This window comes from Populus euphratica, unplaced genomic scaffold (genome assembly GCF_000495115.2).
Source record: "Populus euphratica unplaced genomic scaffold, PopEup_1.0 scaffold2.1, whole genome shotgun sequence".
Classification (NCBI taxonomy): domain Eukaryota; kingdom Viridiplantae; phylum Streptophyta; class Magnoliopsida; order Malpighiales; family Salicaceae; genus Populus; species Populus euphratica.
Window position 1 is genome coordinate 5,720,271 of NW_011499846.1, and position 21,464 is coordinate 5,741,734.

The 21,464-nt window shown below is 34.2% G+C and overlaps 2 protein-coding genes across 6 annotated transcripts; one reads left to right on the forward strand and one right to left on the reverse strand.

The window, feature by feature from the left end:
* The first annotated feature begins 1,804 nt into the window (after positions 1-1,804).
* Positions 1,805-12,074, forward strand: LOC105135038 (nucleotidyltransferase). Of its 5 annotated transcripts, XM_011039746.1 has the most exons (10): positions 1,805-2,778; positions 3,371-3,559; positions 4,123-4,215; positions 4,572-4,754; positions 4,829-4,931; positions 5,044-5,229; positions 7,684-10,130; positions 10,609-10,921; positions 11,036-11,204; positions 11,532-12,074. In XM_011039746.1, exons 1-10 carry the CDS (start codon positions 2,545-2,547, stop codon positions 11,590-11,592), a joined length of 3,978 nt encoding a protein of 1,325 aa, XP_011038048.1. In that variant the 5' UTR covers positions 1,805-2,544; the 3' UTR covers positions 11,593-12,074. The 5 variants fall into 5 exon arrangements, with proteins under 5 accessions (XP_011038048.1, XP_011038040.1, XP_011038031.1 ...); XM_011039738.1 differs by having other exon boundaries at positions 10,609-11,204; positions 11,487-12,074; XM_011039729.1 differs by having other exon boundaries at positions 10,609-11,204; positions 11,515-12,074.
* Positions 12,075-13,464: 1,390 nt separating this feature from the next.
* On the reverse strand, positions 13,465-18,048 carry LOC105135068 (DEAD-box ATP-dependent RNA helicase 31-like). The gene is made up of 10 exons (XM_011039758.1): positions 16,973-18,048; positions 16,704-16,810; positions 16,247-16,302; positions 15,751-15,975; positions 15,235-15,441; positions 15,069-15,155; positions 14,889-14,984; positions 14,542-14,757; positions 14,014-14,196; positions 13,465-13,894 (listed from the first exon to the last, which is right to left on the reverse strand). The coding sequence occupies exons 1-10, from the start codon at positions 17,854-17,856 to the stop codon at positions 13,667-13,669; spliced, it is 2,289 nt and encodes a 762-aa protein (XP_011038060.1). The 5' UTR covers positions 17,857-18,048; the 3' UTR covers positions 13,465-13,666.
* Between the last annotated feature and the right edge of the window lie 3,416 nt (positions 18,049-21,464).

Sequence of the window (21,464 nt, forward strand, 5' to 3'; positions counted from 1 at the left end):
TTTCTTGAGAATTATATGTGTTGTTGCACTATCTGTCAAATATAAATCTCAATCAAGAAAAATCATGTTTCTATTCAAAATATAATTAAATTTTATTATTTAATTAAAATAAAATTGATATTGTTTATTAAAAATATAATAATATAAATATCATAATACAAACAAAAATATCAATCATCCCTAAGGATTCTACCACTAAGTATGTTATTTGTTTTATCTGGGTTTCCAAATAAATCAGAAATATCAAGATAAACATTAACATTAAGATAAACATTATGACCTTTAAAATCATATTTATGAATAAAATTAGTCTCAACTAAATTTGTTTCAGAGAGGTTTGATATAGATCTATAAAATGTTCTGACGTTCGACATATGCGAGATCAATGACTATGCATGCTACACCTATGACACTTATCTTTAGGTTTATAAGAATTCTTAACCTTTTCTTATTTGGATTCATTATGCCTCCACTCCTGGTGGTATGGTGGGTTGCCTCTTGAAGGATTATCTCTTTTTTTTTTTTTTAATATCTATATCTTTAGTTTTTTCTTGTCTTTTGGACAAAGGTTTCATTCTCTACAGGGAATGATTTGGAACCTATAGGATTGGATTGATATTTTTTCATAAAAAAAACTTATTATTTTACTTAGCTACAAGAAAACATGAAAATAATTTTGAATACCTTTTTAAATTATGTTCTTTATATTCTTGTTGCATGAGAATATTTGAGACATGAAGAGTAGATAATATTTTCTCTAACATTTAATTTTCTATGATATTGTCACTGCATAATTTTAACTATAAGGTAATTTAAAAAAAAAAAATATTTACTAACCAATTTAAAATCTTGTAACCTCAAATGCAACTAATTATAATGAGCTTGAAAGAGTATATTAAACTTTTGGTGGTCATATCTTTTCTTTATATTTTATCATGAAACAAAATGATATTTTATTATGTGATATTCAACTTTTAATCCTTTATGAAGATACTAATAAATGAAAATCATTGCTTTAATGCGATCTTGCAATGATGTGTTATTTTTTTTTTAATGGTCTCTCTAAGATTCATAGCTTCTAGATGAAGTTCAATTAATGGTCTCTCCAAGATTCATAGCTTCTAGATGAAGTTCAATGTCAATGATCAATGACAAAAAGTTATTCCTAAATATATCAAGAGCAATAAATTTAAATTTTTTTAGATTTAATATTATTTATAAAATAAAAAGGAATTAAATTTATTAAATAAAATAATAAATATAAAAAAATCAGTCCTTTAAAACTGCTATTCAATTTTTTAGAAATACTAGTTTTTTAAAGATTGTATTTAATTTATTTATTTATTCATAAACTCATAATATTAGTTCTTTAGGAACTTCAATCTAGATAAATAAAAAAATTTGTCAAAATAATAAATTACGAGCTAAATATATTTTATAAAATATGAATAATAATAAATTAAAAAAAATATTAAAATTGATACAAGTATTCTTTTGTGTTAAAATTTCAATATAAATTAAGTAGAGTGATTTTTTTAACAACAAATTACAAACATAAATAAAAATATATTAGAATAAAACTTAAAATTAAAGTTTATACATTTTATTGTATATTGTTTTTTAATGTTTAGAATATAAGATAAATAGTTTATTTATAAAAAAATAACATTAAAAAATATTAAAAAAATTCAAGTGTTATAAAAAATTTAAAAACCTTAACATAAAAATCATAAAATATAAGAAATTCTGAAAAACATTCAGTATATATAAATATACAATTTATAACATGAGGCTAGTTTTTTTTTTTTTTTTTTCTTTCAATCCCTGTCTCCTTCACCAAAAAACAGATTCTATCATCCCACCCCCTTGAACTATAATTTTATCTCAAGCCTTCACAATTTCTATCTCCTGTAACCAAGCATCCCATTCCCTTTCCCTCTATCTGCAACCTCGAAAATAATAGGAAAATAAAAACCTAATTACTGTATTGAATTTGATCCACGCCTGCCTCCATCTTCTATTCAACGCCTCTAATATTCGCCTCTTTCATTTGCTATTTGGTCCTTTTCAATCCTGCATTTTTTTTCTTTATTTGATTTTCCGACACTTCAATCATTATAATTATTATCAGGATTCTGATCTTCATAATTTCCAGCGCTTCCTGTGATTTAATTTAATTTATTAATTTGATTTATTCATCAATGCCCAAACTAAGTGAAATTGATTTGTGGTCTCTTTACCCAAATTTTTTGTGGAAATTACAGCACTTTGCAGTTTATTTTTAACTTCGAAGGGTTATATTACCTGGGTTTGTTAATAGGGAAGTTTCCATTTTTAGAACAGATTAGCCTGAAAATCAGAATTTCCTATTTTTTTTAATCTCCTTCTATTTTTGTATTTTGTACCTGTTGTTGTTCTTGGTGGTGGTGGTTTCAAGTGTTTAAAATTTGATATTTCCGGAAGAAAGTTGGTCTGTTGGTTAGCTAGTTGTGGAATAAAGGGGTAATAGAGGAAGGAAAACGCTTGCTCTTGTTTTAGGATTGCATGGGAGAGCATGAAGGGTGGGCACAGCCACCAAGCGGTGTAATACCAAATGGCCTATTGCCCGAAGAAGCGGCCTCTGTGATCAGAGTGCTTGATCGGGAGCGATGGTCAAAGGCCGAAGAGAGAACTGCAGAGCTTATTGCCTGCATTCAGCCCAACCAGCCCTCTGAAGAGCTTCGCAATGCTGTTGCCGATTACGTGCAGCGGCTTATTTTAAAGTGCTTTCCTTGCCAGGTGCATTGCCTATTTGTCTTAATGTGATGAAATCGATGCGTTGCTTAAACTTATGGGGTATGTCTTGGTGGGTTTTTAGATTTAGATCGTATAGTTATTGTTGTAGATTGTGTTGGTCCAGTACAAAGACATGGAGCAGTGCCCTATCCTCAAGTCAGGTTTGTTGATTTGGACTTTGGAGAAGTGATTCTGTGCGTCAAATTCATAAGTTAACGTGTTGATCAAAATTGTGTTCATGAAGACAATTGAAAGATGAGATTGTATGTGTTGATCAGCAACGTTATGCATGTAATAACATTTCATGGATAAGAAGTTGAAGACAGTAAAGGACCCTTTTTTTTTTTAATGACAAACTAAGGGGAATGGCGTGTCTTAATTAGAAATAAATACGTATAGACCTAAGGTTGAGTCCAAAGACGCTGACAACTATGAATGATGCAGACTGGCTTCCTGGTAGTTCTTGAGTATTTTCCTAGTATTTTCCTAGTGAGAGTGATTTGGATTCATGATCTTATTTTTTTCGTTGCTGCAAAAAGTGTGCACCTTCAAGTTTTTCATATAATTATTTACACATGATTATTATGATCTACAGGTGTTTACCTTTGGGTCTGTACCACTTAAGACTTATTTACCTGATGGGGATATTGACTTAACAGCCTTCAGTAAGAATCCAAATTTGAAAGACACATGGGCTCATCAGGTTCGTGATATGCTGGAGAATGAGGAGAAGAATGAAAATGCTGAATTCCGAGTGAAGGAGGTTCAGTACATTCAAGCAGAGGTAGGTCCCTTTTAATTTCTTTAAATTCTTATTTTTGTACGTTCTGTTTATTCTTCTTTTGTTCTCTCTGTTTCTTCAATTTATTTTAAGCTTGCTTATTCAGCTGAGGGTGTGTTTATTTGTGTTTAGCTTGAATATATCTAGTTAGTGATGTTGACTTCAAAATTGTTGAGGCAGTGTTAGTCCATCTACAACTTTACTTCCACCACAGAGGACCTGTAATCTTTGTGGAATATTTCAAGGCTATGTGGTTTGTTTGACAAGTGGGTTCTTTGCCAGACATATGCATTCTGTCTTACCTTTAATTCTGAGGCAATGGTGGAAACTGGAGCAAGCTTTTCAACACATTTTTAAATTTTGTTGAGTGTGGATTTATTTATTTTCATATTCAAATTTCTACGTATTTCTTTTATCATTTTTTGTATTTGTTTACTGAAGAAGGTTTTCCCGCTGGAATCTTTGTCTAATAGGTGTACCATAAAAATCTCAATAAAAGATTCCTTAATAAGCGATTCTTGACGATAGATTTAACTTTCTTTTTGTGTTTGAATACATATATACAGGTGAAGATAATAAAGTGTCTAGTGGAAAACATTGTGGTGGATATTTCATTTAACCAACTTGGTGGACTGTGCACCCTTTGTTTCCTTGAAGAGGTTAGTGCTCTATCCTGGAAATTGTCTACTCCTTTTGTCCAAATATTATAATCCTTTTTCCGGACACTTCTGCTTTCCCAAATTATTAGTCTGTTATTAGAAAATCACTAATCCTGCCATGCCCTATTCATTAAGCAACCTCAAGTTCGTGAAAAGTAAACCAAAAAAGAGTCAGAAAGTGAAAGGTGATGGCGTAACATACTGTACAACCATGTTATCTGCATTCCTTAAAGAACTGAAAAGTAAAACATGGGATTTAATTATGGGATGGGGGTGATTGCATTTTTCTCTGGGTAACTGCAAACCAGGATACTATTTTCTAATTTTGTCCCTGAATAGTAGTTTTTCTTCTGTAGGTTGATAATTTGATAAATCAAAACCATCTATTCAAGCGTAGCATTATATTGATAAAGGCCTGGTGTTACTATGAGAGCCGTATACTGGGTGCTCACCATGGATTGATCTCCACTTATGCTTTGGAGACCTTGGTTCTATACATATTTCATGTTTTCAACAATTCCTTTGCGGGTCCTCTTGAGGTGGCTTTTGGTACTTGGTCTCACTGTCTTGCTGCGTTCCTCTCTTTTGTTTATCTAATTCTTTCCATGTTCAGGTCCTTTATCGTTTTCTTGAGTTCTTCAGTAAGTTTGATTGGAATAATTTCTGTGTTAGCCTCTGGGGTCCTGTACCTATTAGTTTACTTCCAGATGTAACAGGTATGCATAATTGCCTGAAGGCTCCCTTTCCTTCTTCTGAATAAGTGATCCTTTGTTTCATAAATATTTGTCGATCTACTGGAATGAACTGTTTCATTGAAATGTTATGCAGCGGAACCTCCTCGAAAGGATGGTGGAGAGTTACTACTTAGCAAATTATTTCTTGAGGCTTGTAGTGCTGTGTATGCTGTTTTACCTGCTGGACAAGATGATCAAGGGCAACCTTTTTTGTCCAAACACTTCAATGTTATTGATCCCTTGCGTATAAACAACAACCTGGGACGCAGTGTCAGTAAAGGTATACAAATAGAACTCTGCTATGCTGTTTGCCATCAAGTTAAATGTCATTTGAATACCTCTTCTTTTTTTATTTTGAGTTGTGGATATGTTTTAATAACTCCTTTCCCTATTGAATTGTGGATATGTGTTTACTGTGCATCTGCATCAAAATGCACTTTTTTTGCATTTTTTTTCATTCTTCTTAATGACAAGGTTTAGATAGCACTGAGAATCAGGACTCGTCATCTTGTCTTTGCTCTGCTGGCCTTACAATATTCCTTGAAGCATTATCCAACTGTAATGCTTCCTTATTGATTAATCTATACGGTACAAACTAACATTGCCCATCACATTATTTTCTCTTTATACGTATTTCTGTTGACAATGGCTTTTAAATCGGCATGTAATCGTGTAACTATGAGCCATGCAAGAGGTTTGTGAAATTGTTTTGTAATTTTCTCGTGAAAGTACTTATACTATGGTTTAAAGTGATGATTATAGATAAAGATAAAAGGTGTGGGGAAAACATTGTTTCCCCACACCCATTAGCACCGTGAATTACAATAGTAATCCACAATGTTTTTTTTTTTCTTTCATTTTGACCCTTTTTTTTCCTTTGGTTATTGATTTTTTTTTTAATTTAGTCCTTATATGGTATGTTTATAGGGGTTTAGAGTTTATAATTTATTTTAATTTGTTTTTTATATAGTTATTCTAGTATTAAAAAAATATTTCAGCATCAGGTTGGTATCAAAAAAATATCCTAACATTGCGGTATAATCTATTTTTAAAAAAATTTAATTAAATAAAAAATGGTTTTAAAAAAAAACTATGTTAATAAATTTTATGGAGTCAATGACCCGGTCTGCGGGTTTAGCAAAGTATTTTTTTTTCTTTCTAATTGAACTTGATTATGTGATTGTCTATTTTTATTTTTATTATATAGTTAAAAAAATTAGTTTCAGAAAAAAAACATATTATTAAATTTTAAAAAGTTCATAGGCCTGTTGACATGAATGACGCGTGTAACTTCTTCTTCTTTTTTTTTCCTGATTTTATCCTTTGATATTGAATTGATTGAGAATTGAGTTTCATAATTTATTTTGTTTTGCTTTCTATAAGGTTATTAGTTTTTAAAAAAATCTTAGTATTAGTTTGACGCTTGATTTAGTGATTTTTTATTTTTGTTATCATATAGTTAAATAAATAATAGTTTAGAAAAAAAAACAAGTTATTAATTTCAATAGAGTCCATTACCTGGTTTGTGGGTTTGATGTGTTGACTCGGGTTACCCATCAAACCTGATATGTTTTTTTTAGTTTTTGGTCCTTTAATTTTTCTAATTGTTTTTTTTTATTTCACTCTTATTCAATAATGAATTGGTTGAGAAATGAAATTCATGGTTTTTTTTTTTCTACTTTCTATAGGGTTATCACGATTTCAAATAAATGTTTTTTTAGGATTGATGCTTGATTTTGAAAGCATCCAATGTTATCATAAAATTAAATTGTTTTTTGCAAAAATAACAAAGTTATTAAACCTATTGAAGTCCATAAACCCAGGTTGTAGGGTGACTAAGGTCGATCCAATTTGTCATTATCTCAATATAAAAACAAATTGTTGTCTTAAAGATTTTTTTAAAGTTATGTCATATTTTTACCGGTCATCCAAGCTATCCAAGCTATCTACGAACCCATAATGATGAACAACTCACTTTGGATTAGCTCTCACATAGTTTAATTCGAAATTCGAGTTAGGCAAAGAGCCAGGTTGGTAGATTTCAAGATCGAATTGCTTGATTGGATTTAATGATATTGCCAAAAAAATCTCTATACTCTTAATATTTCTTTTAAGTTTAGAAGAATAATTCGACCCACAACAGAGCACAGCACAGACAAATATGCTAGTTTGAAGCAAAACTGAATAGAAAAAGAATTGATATAGAAAGGTACCAAAATAAAAAATGGGCAAAGGATGCATGTTGATTTATTTCTATATATTTCTTTTTATATGTTCCTTGCAAAAAAATTAACATCTGTAACTATGTTACTTTTCTGCCTCTCTCCTTTTGGGTTTCAAATATATCCTAGCTCTTGTTTAAAAAAATGGGGTAAAGGGTTCTTTGCATAGTCTATTGTGCAAATATGTTTTTAGGTTTGATATGTATTTGTGTTTCTTTATTTGCTTTACCTATATACATATGTATATATATCATGGAAAATGTAATGGAGGTAAGTGGTCTGGTTTGCGGGAATGGTTGCAAATTGTAAGAGGTTTAGAGAATGTATACTGAACAAAGGAAAAAGATAACATAAGTGTGTATCCTTAAACTTAGTGTGCGCACATGGGCATTTATGTCCTCGGACACAATAGTATTTGATTGAAATGTAGACATATAGATCAATGTTTTATACTTCTTACTGATCTGTTAGCATTTAGCAACTTTTATCATGGAATACGATTCATTTTCCAGGTAACTTCTTTAGGATACGTGGTGCATTTGCATTTGGAGCTAAAAGGCTAGCTAGGCTACTTGATTGCCCTACAGAAGACCTATGTTTTGAAGTAAATCAGTTCTTTCTGAACACCTGGGAGAGACATGGTAGTGGTCATCGTCCTGATGCACCAAGGAATCGTTTTTCATGGTTAAGATTGTCAAATCATGATCACTTGCATGTACCTGAGAATCTCAGGAACAGTTTAAGCAGCAAAGCTTCTAGTTGTGAAGCTCAAGTCGATGTGGCTCAAGGCATGCACAGTATTCCCTCCCAGCATGATAATTATTCCTTAGAAAGCACATGCAAAGGTAGTCAAGTTCCATCAGTTTCTCGTACTCAAAGCCAAAAGACTTATGCTAACACAAACAGCACAAGGACTACCTCTGATCAGGGTAGAGGGGAATCTACTTCCAATCAGAATATGCATTTTGATAAAAGTCAGAGAAGTGCAAAACCTGACAACTTTATCACTGACTTTCAGGGAAGGTATCTTTTTGCGAGGACACGCTCTAGTCCCGAGCTTGCTGAGACATATGGTGAAATTTCCTCTCAAGGAAGGCGTAACAAAGTCCAGGAAAGCGGAAAAGGCCAAGCCTCATCTGCTAGGCTGGATCATAGCAGGTGGAAAAACCTGGAATCTGATAATTCGTCAAATCATGATATTAGCTCAACTGATGATCCTTCATCTGTTAGGCATGCCATTTCCCGTCAAAGCCTCGATCCTGCTGCTGCTTCAAATAGGTACTGCAATTATTCGGGCTTGGGTGCCATGGGTGAAGAATTTGTTTCTGTCCTAGGGACACAGGGGTTGCAGCAGGAAGAGCAAGATCTTGTGAATGTGATGGCTTCATCTACTGGCCTGGGTTTCAATGGACAGGTTCATATTCCAATGAATATGGCACCCGACCATGTATCTATTCCAATTCCACCTTCTGTTCTAGCTTCATTGGGATATGGTCAGAGAAATATGGGTGGAATTGTGCCCACAAATATTCCCTTCATAGAGACTCCTTGGGGTTCAAATATGCAATTTCCTCAAGGTTTGGGTTCTTCACTGTTGACCCATTATTTTCCTGGCATTGAATTGGCTTCAAACCAAGAAGAATCAATTGAAATTGGTAGAGAGAATTTTGCTCCCGTAGAAATGAATGTTAGGGAGACTGATCATGATTTCTGGCATGAGCAGGAGAGGGGCTCCACTAGTGGGTTTGATCTTGATAATGGAAGCTTTGAGATGCATCAATCAGATGATCTGCAGCCTAGTTCATCCAGTTATAATTTCGTTTCATCATCTCAAAGAGGTGGTTCTGGCAACTCTTTGAGAGTTCACCAGAAGTTCACTAGAGAAACCCGAGGATCAGCTAAGGAAGAACTTACAGATGCTTTAACATATCAAGAAAACAGAGGTACTGAAGAATACTTGGACGATAGAAGTGCAAGTTCAAGGTCCTTTCCTAATGTGAGAAGTAAAACCTCATCCGAGAGTTCGTGGGAGGGATCATCAGCGAAGGTGTCAAAGCCTGTTAAGGAAAGGAGGGGTAGGAAAATGGCTTCTTCTGCTTTGCAGTCTTCTGTTTATGGAAAAGTTAAGTGTGCCTCTGAACACTCTTCCAATCAGACAGATGATGACAACAAAGATTGGAATACGCTATCAACAATGGGCCGTGAGCCTGACAGAAGTGTGGGATCCCAGTCTGAATCTTCTGTTTCTTTGCATGTTTCAAGGCATCAAGTACCTGGATATGAATCAGCACAGCCTAGTGAATCTGAGTCATTGACACCCATAGCTCCAGTGCCCCTAGGTCCTGGTTCGCGGCAAAGATCTACTGATGATTCAGGGGCTGTTCCTTTAACATTTTATCCTACCGGGCCACCAGTTCCATTTGTTACAATGTTTCCACTGTACAGCTTCCCAGCTGAGACAGGAACTTCTGGTGCATCAATAAACCAATTTCGCAGTGAGGAGGGCCATGATAACAGTGACTCTGGTCAAAATCTTGAAACATCTGAGGGGCTTGATCAATCTGAGGTTACAAGTACTTCCAGTTCTTTGCGAATGGCTGCTTCTGTTGAGCCATTGGAGCACACATGTGACATTCTTAATAGTGATTTTGCCAGCCACTTGCAAAACCTGCAGTTTGGGCGGTTGTGCCAAAACACAGGAGATCCTGCACCTGTGGTTTATCCTTCGCCTGTTATGGTGCCGCCTGTATACTTGCAGGGCTGTTTTCCATGGGATGGTACTGGGAGACCTTTTTCAAACAACATGAATCTTTTTACTCAGCATATGAGCTATGGGCCTCATATTGTTCCAGGTGCTCCTCTACAGTCTGCATCTAATAGACCTGCTGGTGTATACCAACATTATGTGGATGAGATGCCAAGATATCGTGGTGGTACTGGGACCTACTTGCCACATTCAGTAAGATAGATTACTCAACCAGCTTTATCTTGTGTTTTCGATGCTTTTCTTTCTTTCTATGTTCCTGTTTTAATCAATAGTGCATTTGTATTTGGAGAGAGGCAGATATGCAACAGTCACTCAATTGACAATATTGTTTATCTAGTATGTTTGCATGAATGTCTTTCACTTCTCTTGCCCTATTTTCTAGAACCCTTGGCTCTTCATAGTTCTCCAGTTAGATAGTCTTTCCTAAGGTCCTCTCACTTGATCAACATATAGTTTTGTTTTTGCTTGGTGCATTTTAGTGGATTATCAATGTTACTGGGTACTGGTTGCATTTTTGCAAGAAGTGATTTACTTTTATTCACTTGGATGTGGAAATTTGGTTTTTGATGGTTTATGTAATTTGATTGCATTGTCATGTTCATTGGAATTATGCAGCATGTTTTACACTTTAAATCTATAGATTTTCACGTTTAAGTTTGATTTACTCCAGAAGGTCTCTGTCCGAGACAGGCATGCTACAAATATGAGAAAGGGAAATTACAACTACAATAGAAGTGACCACCATGGTGATAGGGAAGCGAACTGGAATAACCATTCTAGAGCACGAGCTGCTGGGCGGCGCGGCAACAGTCGCGGCCAAGCTGAGAAGTCAAATTCAAGGCCAGACCAATTGGCAGCAGGTGAAAGCCGAGCTGAGAGGACATTGAGTTTGCATAGACATGATACATTCTCTTTGTACCAGTCTCAAAATGGCCCAATCCGCACAAACTCCATTCAAAGTTGTTCCGCCAATGTGGCATATGGCATGTATCCATTACCATCCTTGAATCCTGGTGGATTGTCATCAAATGGACCTACCATTTCATCTGTTGTCATGCTGTATCCATACGATCATAATACTGGCTATGGTTCTGCAGAACATCTTGGGTTCGGGTCTCCTGGGCTGGTAGGTTTCTCGGGTGTAAACGAGACCTTGTATTTAAATGAGAGGAGTCGATCAGGTGGGGGGTTTGAGGACCAAAGGTTTCATAGCAGCTCTGCTCAATGGCCATCACCAGATCAGCCTTCTTCGCCCCATGTCCAGAGGTAGTTACATTGTTTTTCTTGAAACAAGTAATATAAATGCAGGATTTCTGAGTAGTTGTGTACCCTGAAGGCATATTGGTACAAGGTTGCGGTGCATTATAGTCATAGTACAAGAGTTGGTTGTGCAATATGGATACCAATCTAGTTCATATTATTAATTATTTTGTGTGATGTAAGCAACTAATTTTAGGATTTGATTTTTACACAGCTAGTTATATTCATTAATTGTTAATTATTTATCCGGGATAGTTCTGTGACGCCATTGATTTATAATGTTAATAGGGGAATTTGACTTTATTTGCCAAATCAGTGGCCTGGCGGAATCTGGAATTATCAACTGAAGGATGAGGATTTCCTCCCTTGCATTTCCGAACCAGGGAGACAATGATGGTGGGAGAAACTTCAACTGCAAGGTTTTTCGGTTCTCACCTCATTGGTAAATGGTATTTCAGTTCGATCAATCTCATAATTTTCTCAAGGTCACACTTCATGTCTTGTGCTTGTTTGTACACTAGAAATCATTTTCTAACCTGTAACCTGTCCTGCTTGCAAGAATTAATAGATTGGCAGATAACAGGGATGCAGGCTCAGTGATTAGTTTTATATATATATATATTAGGGTTCAACACTTTGTAACTCCACTGATGTAGAAGCACACAGGTTTAGAATCTAGAACTTTCATCATGTTCTAAAGTTGTTTCGCATGATTTTCTTCCCCACAATGTATTAGGGAATTTGATTTATAAGCTTAGTGTACCAGCTAAATTTTACTAGTTTCCAAAAGTTGACAATGTAGCCATACCACCTCCGAAGATGGGTAAAAATGATTTCCATTGTTTCATTGCTAAAAATTCCTGATGCTATTAGGTTTCTTGGTGCTTGTTCGAGAAAGCTTTCCATTCATTCTATGGTTGAAACTATTGGGTTTCCACTGATCTATTGAGGATTTTTTTTCTTTTCAGGATTTAAGTGAATATCAGCCTTCGTTCCCGTGCTTTGCTACGGGGCCGGGCTATTAGCCTTGCTCCCCCGTGTTTTGCTATGGGAACACTGGAAAAATACCAATAATTAATCCAAAAAAAAAAATGAAGCCAAAAGATTCTAATACTCATCCCGATGCATTAAATTTCTTGGATGCTAATTCAATTGTATATAAAAAATCAAAAATACCAATATATCCTGGTTTTATACAATTGTTTTTTATTCCTGAAAATATTTTTGTTATTTAAATGTTTATAAAAATATTGTATAAATAAAAATACCTTCACACAACTAAATAATGCCATGTGACTTGAGTGGAAATACTAAAAAAAAATTATTTTTTTTTCTTTTTATTTTTGCTAAGGTAGTCTATTATTGTAATGGATAGCGAACTAAGCTTGTGATCATGGTTATAAGCCCGTTTGAAAATAAAGTTATAATTAATTTTTAAAATATTTTTTATTTAAAAATGCATAAAAAAATATTTTTTTGATTTTTAAAAAATTATTTTTAATAGTAATATATCAAAATAATTTGAAAAAATTAAAAAATAATATAATATAATATTTAATTTTTTTAAAAATGCTTTTAAAATATAAAAATAAATGTAAAATTTTTATATAAATTAATTTAAAGCAAAAAAAATAAAATTGAGAATATAGTTTAGGCATTATGTTGAGAACTTTAGCTTGATTTTCTTTATCGGGATAACCAAAAAGCAATGTATAAAGTACTCATGGATCAGTTTGCAACCTTCGAAAATCCGAATTTTGCTTTGTCTCTTAGCACATTAGTCTTAGACGTGAACACATGGCATTAAAATCCTTGGTCTGGACTCTGGGTTGGACAATACACCTGAAAATCACACGATGCATTGACCAGTGCAAAACTGCAGGTCATGTTGATCAGTATAGAATCCCACACCCCAACTCTAATGATATAATGAAATTTTTTTTTTAATCAAGATCTAAGCACTTCATGCCACTGGCAGATTTTCTGACAATTTTAAGAACATTTATTCTCTTTTGGATGTGTGAGTGCAGATCGAAAGCAAATGAACGTGTTTTGTTTTGTTAAATGGATTTTCTTCTTAGGATTTTGGTTGTTAATTAAGCATGAAGTTAACTTTCATTGCAGGGAAGCTGCATCTTATACATAAAAGATCTACCATGCAAGAATGAGCTTGTAGATCGCATTCACCTTAACATCGTTACATTTAAACCTTAAAACTCCAAAATTTGCAGCATGGTCACCTGGCATACCAACCGGGTGCCCTCGGTAGCCCCCACATATCCAAATCCAATGATTGTAATCATTTGTGAAATGAGTTAGTATGACACTAGTGCTCTATATAGCACAATACCGATTTAAGGAGAGAGAACAAAAAAACATCAATTTAATGAATAATATTTTTCCTATAAAGATCCTCCACAAGGATATTCCCAGGCAAAATAATCCAGTTCATTAGTGGAGATACTGATCTACTTCGTGCGTAAGCCAGGAATATTCCTGAGGCCCATCTTCCCAAGGACGAGCTTGGGAATGGCTGGAGGAGTATCAAGTCCCATACTCCGGCTGAACTCATTAGCAAGCTCCACGAGCCTGTACTTGTCATTGCCCACTTTCTTTTGTGAATTGTAATAGCCTAACCAGGCCTGGTATGCTGCCTGTTTGGAATTCATGTCCAACTGGGACAGTGCCCGTTCCACCTGTTCAGAATGTGTTTGATAAAGATTGGTTTAAAAAATTATGATTTATGTGGCTTTCAATCCCATTAACGATGGATTTATCCATTCGGAAAAACAGTAGAGAGAACAAATTAGGCTACCTTTTTCTTCGTGTCTGGGTCTATTGAAGGCATTGGCGCTTTTGTTAATGGCAGATCCTTGACGGTAGATAAAAAGAACTCCTCCCAAGGTGCCAGTAACAAAATACCTTCCCCTTCTTTACCTTTACGCCCAGTTCTACCAAGTCGATGTATATACTGTTCTCTACTAGCTGGCAACCCCACCTACATTTGAAATAAATGTAATTAAAATCCATGGAAGCAGAAAACGTTTGCAAACATGTAGTAGGAGATATAAGAGAATCTTAAAACTTCACGAGGATGAAATGGAAAAAAGATGGGGATTCTCAGCAAAAATTGAGGAAGCAGCTAGAGAAGCTCAAACGGGCAGTATGTAAAGATCAATTTGCTCAAACTCTTACTTTTATAACACATGCATAAAAAATTTCCAGTTTGCAAGAGGTCAAATGGATATTGTTAATATAGATACTACTGGAATGGAGCGAAAGGCCAACCCTTTTCCTTTGGTTCTAGAAAAAAGACTGAAGTCCAATAAGTAACATGACATACCTGCATGACAAGGGTGACATCTGGATAATCAACTCCACGTGCAGATACATCAGAAGTCACAAGTATAAGGCCCCTTGACTTTCGGAACTCATTGGAAACCCTGGTCCTGTATGTCTGAGCCTTTCTAGAATGGATCTCTCTAATATTCAAGTTCAATTCACCAAGAAGTCCAGCAACCAGTCCAGTCACCCTAGCAGTAGTACAAAAGACAATAGCCTGCACAAACAAAGCGAGATTACATATACTGCATGGTAGTGGTGTATACAGAAAATATCAGTTAAAAAAAGAGAGGCTGTTTTTCTTAAAACAAGTAAACATAGAAACAGGCTTGAGGACTGAAAGCATACCTTATAATCAGGGTCATCTGCAATATGATCTTTCAGAATGACATATAAAAGGGGAAATTGCTTGTCTAATGGAGCAATCACATGCATCTGTCTGACCTGAAATGATCCAACAATTTAAGAAAATGCTCGTATAAATTTAAATAATCGTTATCTGATGAAAAATGCCATGAAGAAGCGTACCTTGGAATGTGTGTCTTCAGTTCCCTCTTCAACTGTATTGATGAACTCATGATCTCTTTTCAAAGCAACGTGACAGATTTGGCGAACCTTCATACAGAGCAACAACTTCAGAGTACATATTCAAATGACAAGATGAGTTAACACGTGCCAAAGATAGAAAGAAAACCTCTTCAGGAACTGTGGCAGAAAACATGAGTGTTTGTCTTTGTTTTGGAATAGCTGAAATTATTTTCTCAATATCTTTACGAAATCCCATGTCCAGCAATCGATCAGCTTCATCAAGTACAAGGACTTTCACACCCATCAGCCTCGTTGCAAATCCTGCAGTATTCTCAATATGATCCTTGAGTCTTCCAGGTGTAGCAACAAGAATCTGTGAATTTTAAATGTGTGAATAGTATAACAATATGCAAAAGTTCATGTTCTTGTGAAATTAAGCTGGAATAATAATTTTTTCAGCCCACGTAAAGGATGATAACTCAACATCCAACTCGTCAGCTGGAATTTCCAAAGTGATATTGAGAGATTAACTAGATAAAATTAAATTTAAATCATTAAGGAACCAGCCCTTCACAACATATCAAACAGTGAGGAGAATTACAATATTTCTTTGTTTGGCCTAAATAAATGTAAGAGGGCTGTAACATAACAGGGCAGCCATTTAAATGAATGATAAACTTACCTGGCAAGGGTTTGCTTGCAGATTTCTTTGCTCTAAAGCAATTCTCACCCCTCCTATCACAACTTGAACACCAATTGATGGGTGATATTTCAACAGAGTATTTGCTTCCGTGGCAGCTTGGGTTGCAAGCTCCCTTGTCGGGCATATGACGAGAGCAATAATCGGGGGACGTTTTTGGTCACGATCAATAGGAGGAGATTTTACAACAACTTCAATTGATGGAAGCTGGTAGAAAGAAGTTCATAAAATAGTCTCAAAAACTCCGGAGAATCTCAGGATCCCAGATTCATAAGAAAACCACAATGCTTATATCCAATATTGTAGAAAAACATAGATATAAAACATAAAAAATAGGCTATAACAAAGTCTTATTCCCAGTCATACACTTACCAATGTACGTGGAGTTGTTAGGAAAGAAAAAGAACAAGAAATCCTCAACTTAAAATAGGGTTTAGTAGACAGTCCTCATTTTGCTATTCAAAATAAAATATCTTACCAAAAATGCCACAGTTTTTCCAGTGCCTGTTTTAGCCTTGGCCAGAACATCCTTACCTAGAAACAAGATATGCAAGAGTTATAATCGTGTATGGACGAGGGTGCCAGCATTAGTCACAATGGTGGTGAATTCAGGATTAACTATCATACTAGGACATTTAACTCCTTAGCAGTAAAAGGATACACATTGGAAGCTGGAACGAGTGAATAGAGAATATGAAGCTTCAGAAAAAGCAGCCTGAGAACATTCCTTATAGAAATTAATCCGAAGTAAAAGCGAGTAAAGAAATATCTTAAAACTAATTCCTCATTGCACCAGGCAGCTTCACAAAAAACTTAGTACAACTACAATCTAGTGTCGGAACCACACCTGGGCGACATCTGTTCTCCAACATATCAAATAGCATGAGTCATGAGTAAACAAGACTAGACCATTTTGAAAAAATAAACAAACAAACCTTTGACTATAACAGGAAGTGTTGCCGCCTGGACCACAGTCATCTTCTCATATCCAGCATCCTTGATTCCTTTTAATGACAAGGGAGAAATTGAACATTGATCAAATCTGCAACCATTTTACATAATATTGGATTAGATGTCTACAAAATCCTACTAACGTTAAGAATAAATAAAACTCCAACGGACCCGATTTAATAAACTCAATGCATGTTTTTTTTGCCACGTCAAATTTATGACTACAAAAATCAATTCAGTCCCTTTAACGCACCTAGTCTCGCTCATAAAAGAATCAGAACTCGAAGACAAACTTGGCCTATCTTTCATATCAAATTCCTTCTTCAAACCAGTAGAAGACAGTGCATTTTTCTCAAAAATCCCATTACCATTATCTCCGTCTTCGTCGTCGTCGTCGTCGTCACTCTCTTCCTCGGTAACCAAACCCCCAAGATTACGCATTAACCCCTTTCTCTCGTCCTCACCATCGTCCAACTCATCATCATCATCAATAAAACCCCTTTCACCTTTTACTCCTTTATCATCTCTCTTAAGCCATAAATCCCTCTCTCCCTGTCCTCTCTTCTCATTCTGTAAACCCAAAGTTCCACGGTTCTTTCTCGGCGGACCAAACGTCGACACAGTTCTCCTTCGAGTTGGCTCACCAAACTCGTCTGAGTCACTCTCCCTTCTCCTCTTCACTGAAAACCCCTCTCTACCTCCACGTCTATTGCTACCGCTATCTCTATCTCTACCAGGACCCCTCTTACTTCTGTTACGACGACCCATATCAGAATCTGACTCGTCTTCGCTAGTGACTCGGCCACGGAACGAGTTGGTCCTCAAGTCACTAACCCAATCACTGAGTTCGGCCTCGTCTTCAACTAAACTCTTGGAAGTCCTAACCTCTCCTCTCTCTCGTTCGGCACCAGTGCGGCGGGTGAATTCGGGTCTCGACCCGGTTGGTCCAGGTCGAAATGAACGGGTTGAGAACCGAGAAGAAAACCCTGGGTACTTGAGCTTAAAAGGGAAGACCCGAGAGAAAATGGGGACGGACCGACGGGTATTTATGGAGAGTCCGACATTCATGAGAGGGAAACGGGTTACGGGAGGAGATGGGTTAAGGAGACGGAGTGGTGGAAGGAATTTAATGGACATTGGGATTGGCTGGATTTGCTAGCTTCCGGTTTTGGAAGCCGGAGAATAGATGGACTGGGGTTTAAGGTTTTTATGGTTTTCAAAGAGTGGGTGCAGTTGTTGGGATAGGGTTTAAGTTAATGGAAGGATAATAATGCCACGGTATGATTGTCCGGTGATCTAAACGCATCGTTTGATTCGTAGGATATTTTCATGTGTTAATTATAACTTTGTTCCCGTAGTTTATTGAAATAATTAACCAAGCTCTATATCACCTCAATTTGGTCTCTCTCTCTCTCTCTCTTCTTTTCAAGTAATCTTCTTTCCTAATCAAATTATCGCACCAACACTTTTCTTTATTCTGTTTTTCTATAAAAAGGAACAAAAAAAAATGGAAAATATCATGAAATTGACGGGAGGACTAATATAAAAAAAATATATATGTATATATATATATATATATTTAATTTTTAAAAAAAAATTATTTTTAAAACGTATTGGAAGCCATATAGCCAAATTAAGGTGAGCTGGATATGGATGAGAAGTTGAAATGTGAGTAATCTTCCACTCTGTAGGAATTGATTCAACGTCCAGAAGGAGAAGGAGAAGGAGAAGGCGAGCAAAACAAGTGTGAGAAGTTGGAATATCGGGAAGCGCCTCTTGGGAAATCAGATTCAATATGCTTAAGATGGATTTGGGCTTCTTACAACTAATAATGGACTGACCGATAGAGATAGATATCAGTTTAATGAAAGAGGGGAAGAAACTAGAAAACAGATAGTGCAAGTCAGTTGAGTGATAAGTAGAGGTAGTCTTGTTATTAATGGAGATGCTGTGCTTCATACCTGATCATCCTTGTTATTCATAGATGTTTTAGAACAAATGATCATAAAAAATCCAGTTGCAAATCTATGAGAATATGGTGGCAAACCTGTTGTTGCTAGGGTAGGGTGGCAATCTTACCTGGAATCAAGTTGAGAAACAGACAAAAAAAAAATTCTGTTTTTGAAATACAGGTGAGCAACTAAACTAATTAACATTGTATTAGTTGTGTGCCTAGTCCGGACATTCTACTTATATAAAAAAAAAAAAAACATTGTATTTTTTTGAATGTTAGAATCAAGTTGAGAAACAGACAAAAAAAATTCTATTTTTGAAATACAGGTGAGTAACTAAACTAATTAATATTGTATTAGTTGTTTGCGCGCAAGCTGGTCCGGACACTCCACTTACATAAAAAAAAACATTGTATTTTTTTGAATGTTTTAAAATGTATTAAAATAACAGTTTTTGTTTTTTAAAAATTATTTTGAATATTAGTATATTAAAAAATCTATGAAGAAAAAAATAAAAAAATCTCAAATTTTTTTAAAAATATTTTTGAAACATAGAACTTACACTTTGGTTTAATTTAAATTTTAAATGTAATAAATAATTCATTTTCATCGAGTTAGTCTAAGCTTTAGACGTAGTAACATACAACTTACAGATTTTAGATTCGTACATGTTCCGTTATGCTTAATGTATGCACATGTAAAGAGTTTAAGGATTTTTCTATTTTTGGGTCGTTATTTTTTAAAAAGATTGCTGAGCTGTGAGACTTTTTTTATGAAAAAAACCATATTAGTTTCAACTAGTATATATTTGGATGTTTTAGTTGTAAATGTAATTAATCAATACGTTATCAATGTATCGGTCACAACAACAAACTATGAAATTGTAATAACATTCAATTTTTGATCTTTTTTTTTCTCGTTTGTTGTAACATAAATTGTCTTCATTAGTTTTGGTGGTGTCTCTGCTTTATAAATTGGCTTTTCTACTCTACACTGTTGAAATAATGATTAATATAATACTCTTACATCTTTCTTTACTGTACATGATTGCACTATATACTACCATTTAAAACAATAACAGATGGTATAAGAAGTTATAGAAGTATGAAAAGTACTCATAACTGTTACTAAATATGCTTTATAATACTTTTTTTTTTGTATTTTTTTAATTCAGTCCTCCATATTTTTTATTGAATTATTTTATGATGTAATTCTACACATTAAAGTTTTAAATTGTAGCGTAAAAACAAAGTTAAGAAAGAGAGAATGAAAAAACAGCGTAGCTAATCTTAGATTTTTTAAAATTTTTATTTTAATTTAAAATTTTATTTTATTTATTTTTAACTTGTGAGTTTGAGAAAAAAATAAAAAAATTAATGAAAACTAGTGAAATAAAAAAAATATCATTGGTTACATTATGAAAATAAAAAAAGTTATTTTTTATGTTAATGGCAATGAAAATTCTATTAAGATTTTTTTTTCCCCTTTAAAAACAAATCGAGGTTAAGAGATAACTTTTTGTTTGGATTGATTTTGTGTTTTTAAATAATTTTATAAGTGTTTTGAATTAAAATATTGATTTGTTAGTATTATAATGATGTTTATTAAATATTTTTAAATGAAAATATTAAAAAATAAATTTTTAATTAAAAAACCAATTTGATTCTACAATCACCTTTTCAATGGTCAGAATTAAATAGATAAATGGTATATTATTAATTTTTACTTGAGAGAATGTATTAAAAAATTATATAAAATTTATTTTAAAATTTTATCTAACAACTTAAAATTTTAATTATTATTATTATTATAAAAAATTACTTTATATTAAAAAATATTATATATATTTAAAAAATTACTGTAATAATTAAAAAAACAATGTAATTTCAAATATAAAATCAAATAAGAGAAAATCCTATTCATCTTCACACCTAAATTAATAAAATATTAGTTATTCTCGAGCGCTGTTTATGCGAAGATAAAAGTTCTTTCACATTTAATTTTGTTAAATTAAATCTTATTCGTTTTTGTATTTAAAAAATATTTCTTAAAAAATTTAATTTTTTTTATTTTAAATTAATATATTTTTAGTATTTTTAGATAATTTTAAAATAAAGATATAAAAAATAATTTTTAAAAATAAAAAAATATTACTTTAAAATATTTTTAAATAAAAAATATTTTAAATAACAATTATAACTACAATGAATGATTTCCGGGGAAGCGGAAACGATGACCATCTTTGTTTGATAAACGCTACCGTCAAATTCCAAGGAGACAAACACTCGATATTTGATGAGGAAATTTTACAAGTCGAGCCTCGAGGTGGCTCCAAAGGTCAAAGATGGCGAACACTCGCGGGAATTTGGAAACCCCCATGGCCCCATTGCTTTCCTCAGACCCCAAATCCCAAAGACATTAACGGCCACGCGAAAGCCACGCTCTGCCTCTACCTTTTTGACACGTGTGTGATTGACAGCCGAGTGTGACGTTCCGCGCTGACATAGTGTCAGGATTGTATGCGATTGATTCAATCTTCACGATTGGTTGATTTGTACAAGGAAACAAAAGCTGTCGCACGTGTCGTTTGTTTATTGGTTTCTTTGTGATTGATTAATTTTGGAATTTCCTATTTTAAGCTCATAGCAATGATTTGTTCAGTTTATTTTATCTGGTAAATTAAGTTGATGGTTAAATACGTATTAAAAATTCCTTTGCCAGTGTCCTCGAATCTGATTACGTGTCAATGCATGCTTTGCTTGGCTCGTGACGGCTCACGAGCCAGCTTTCAAA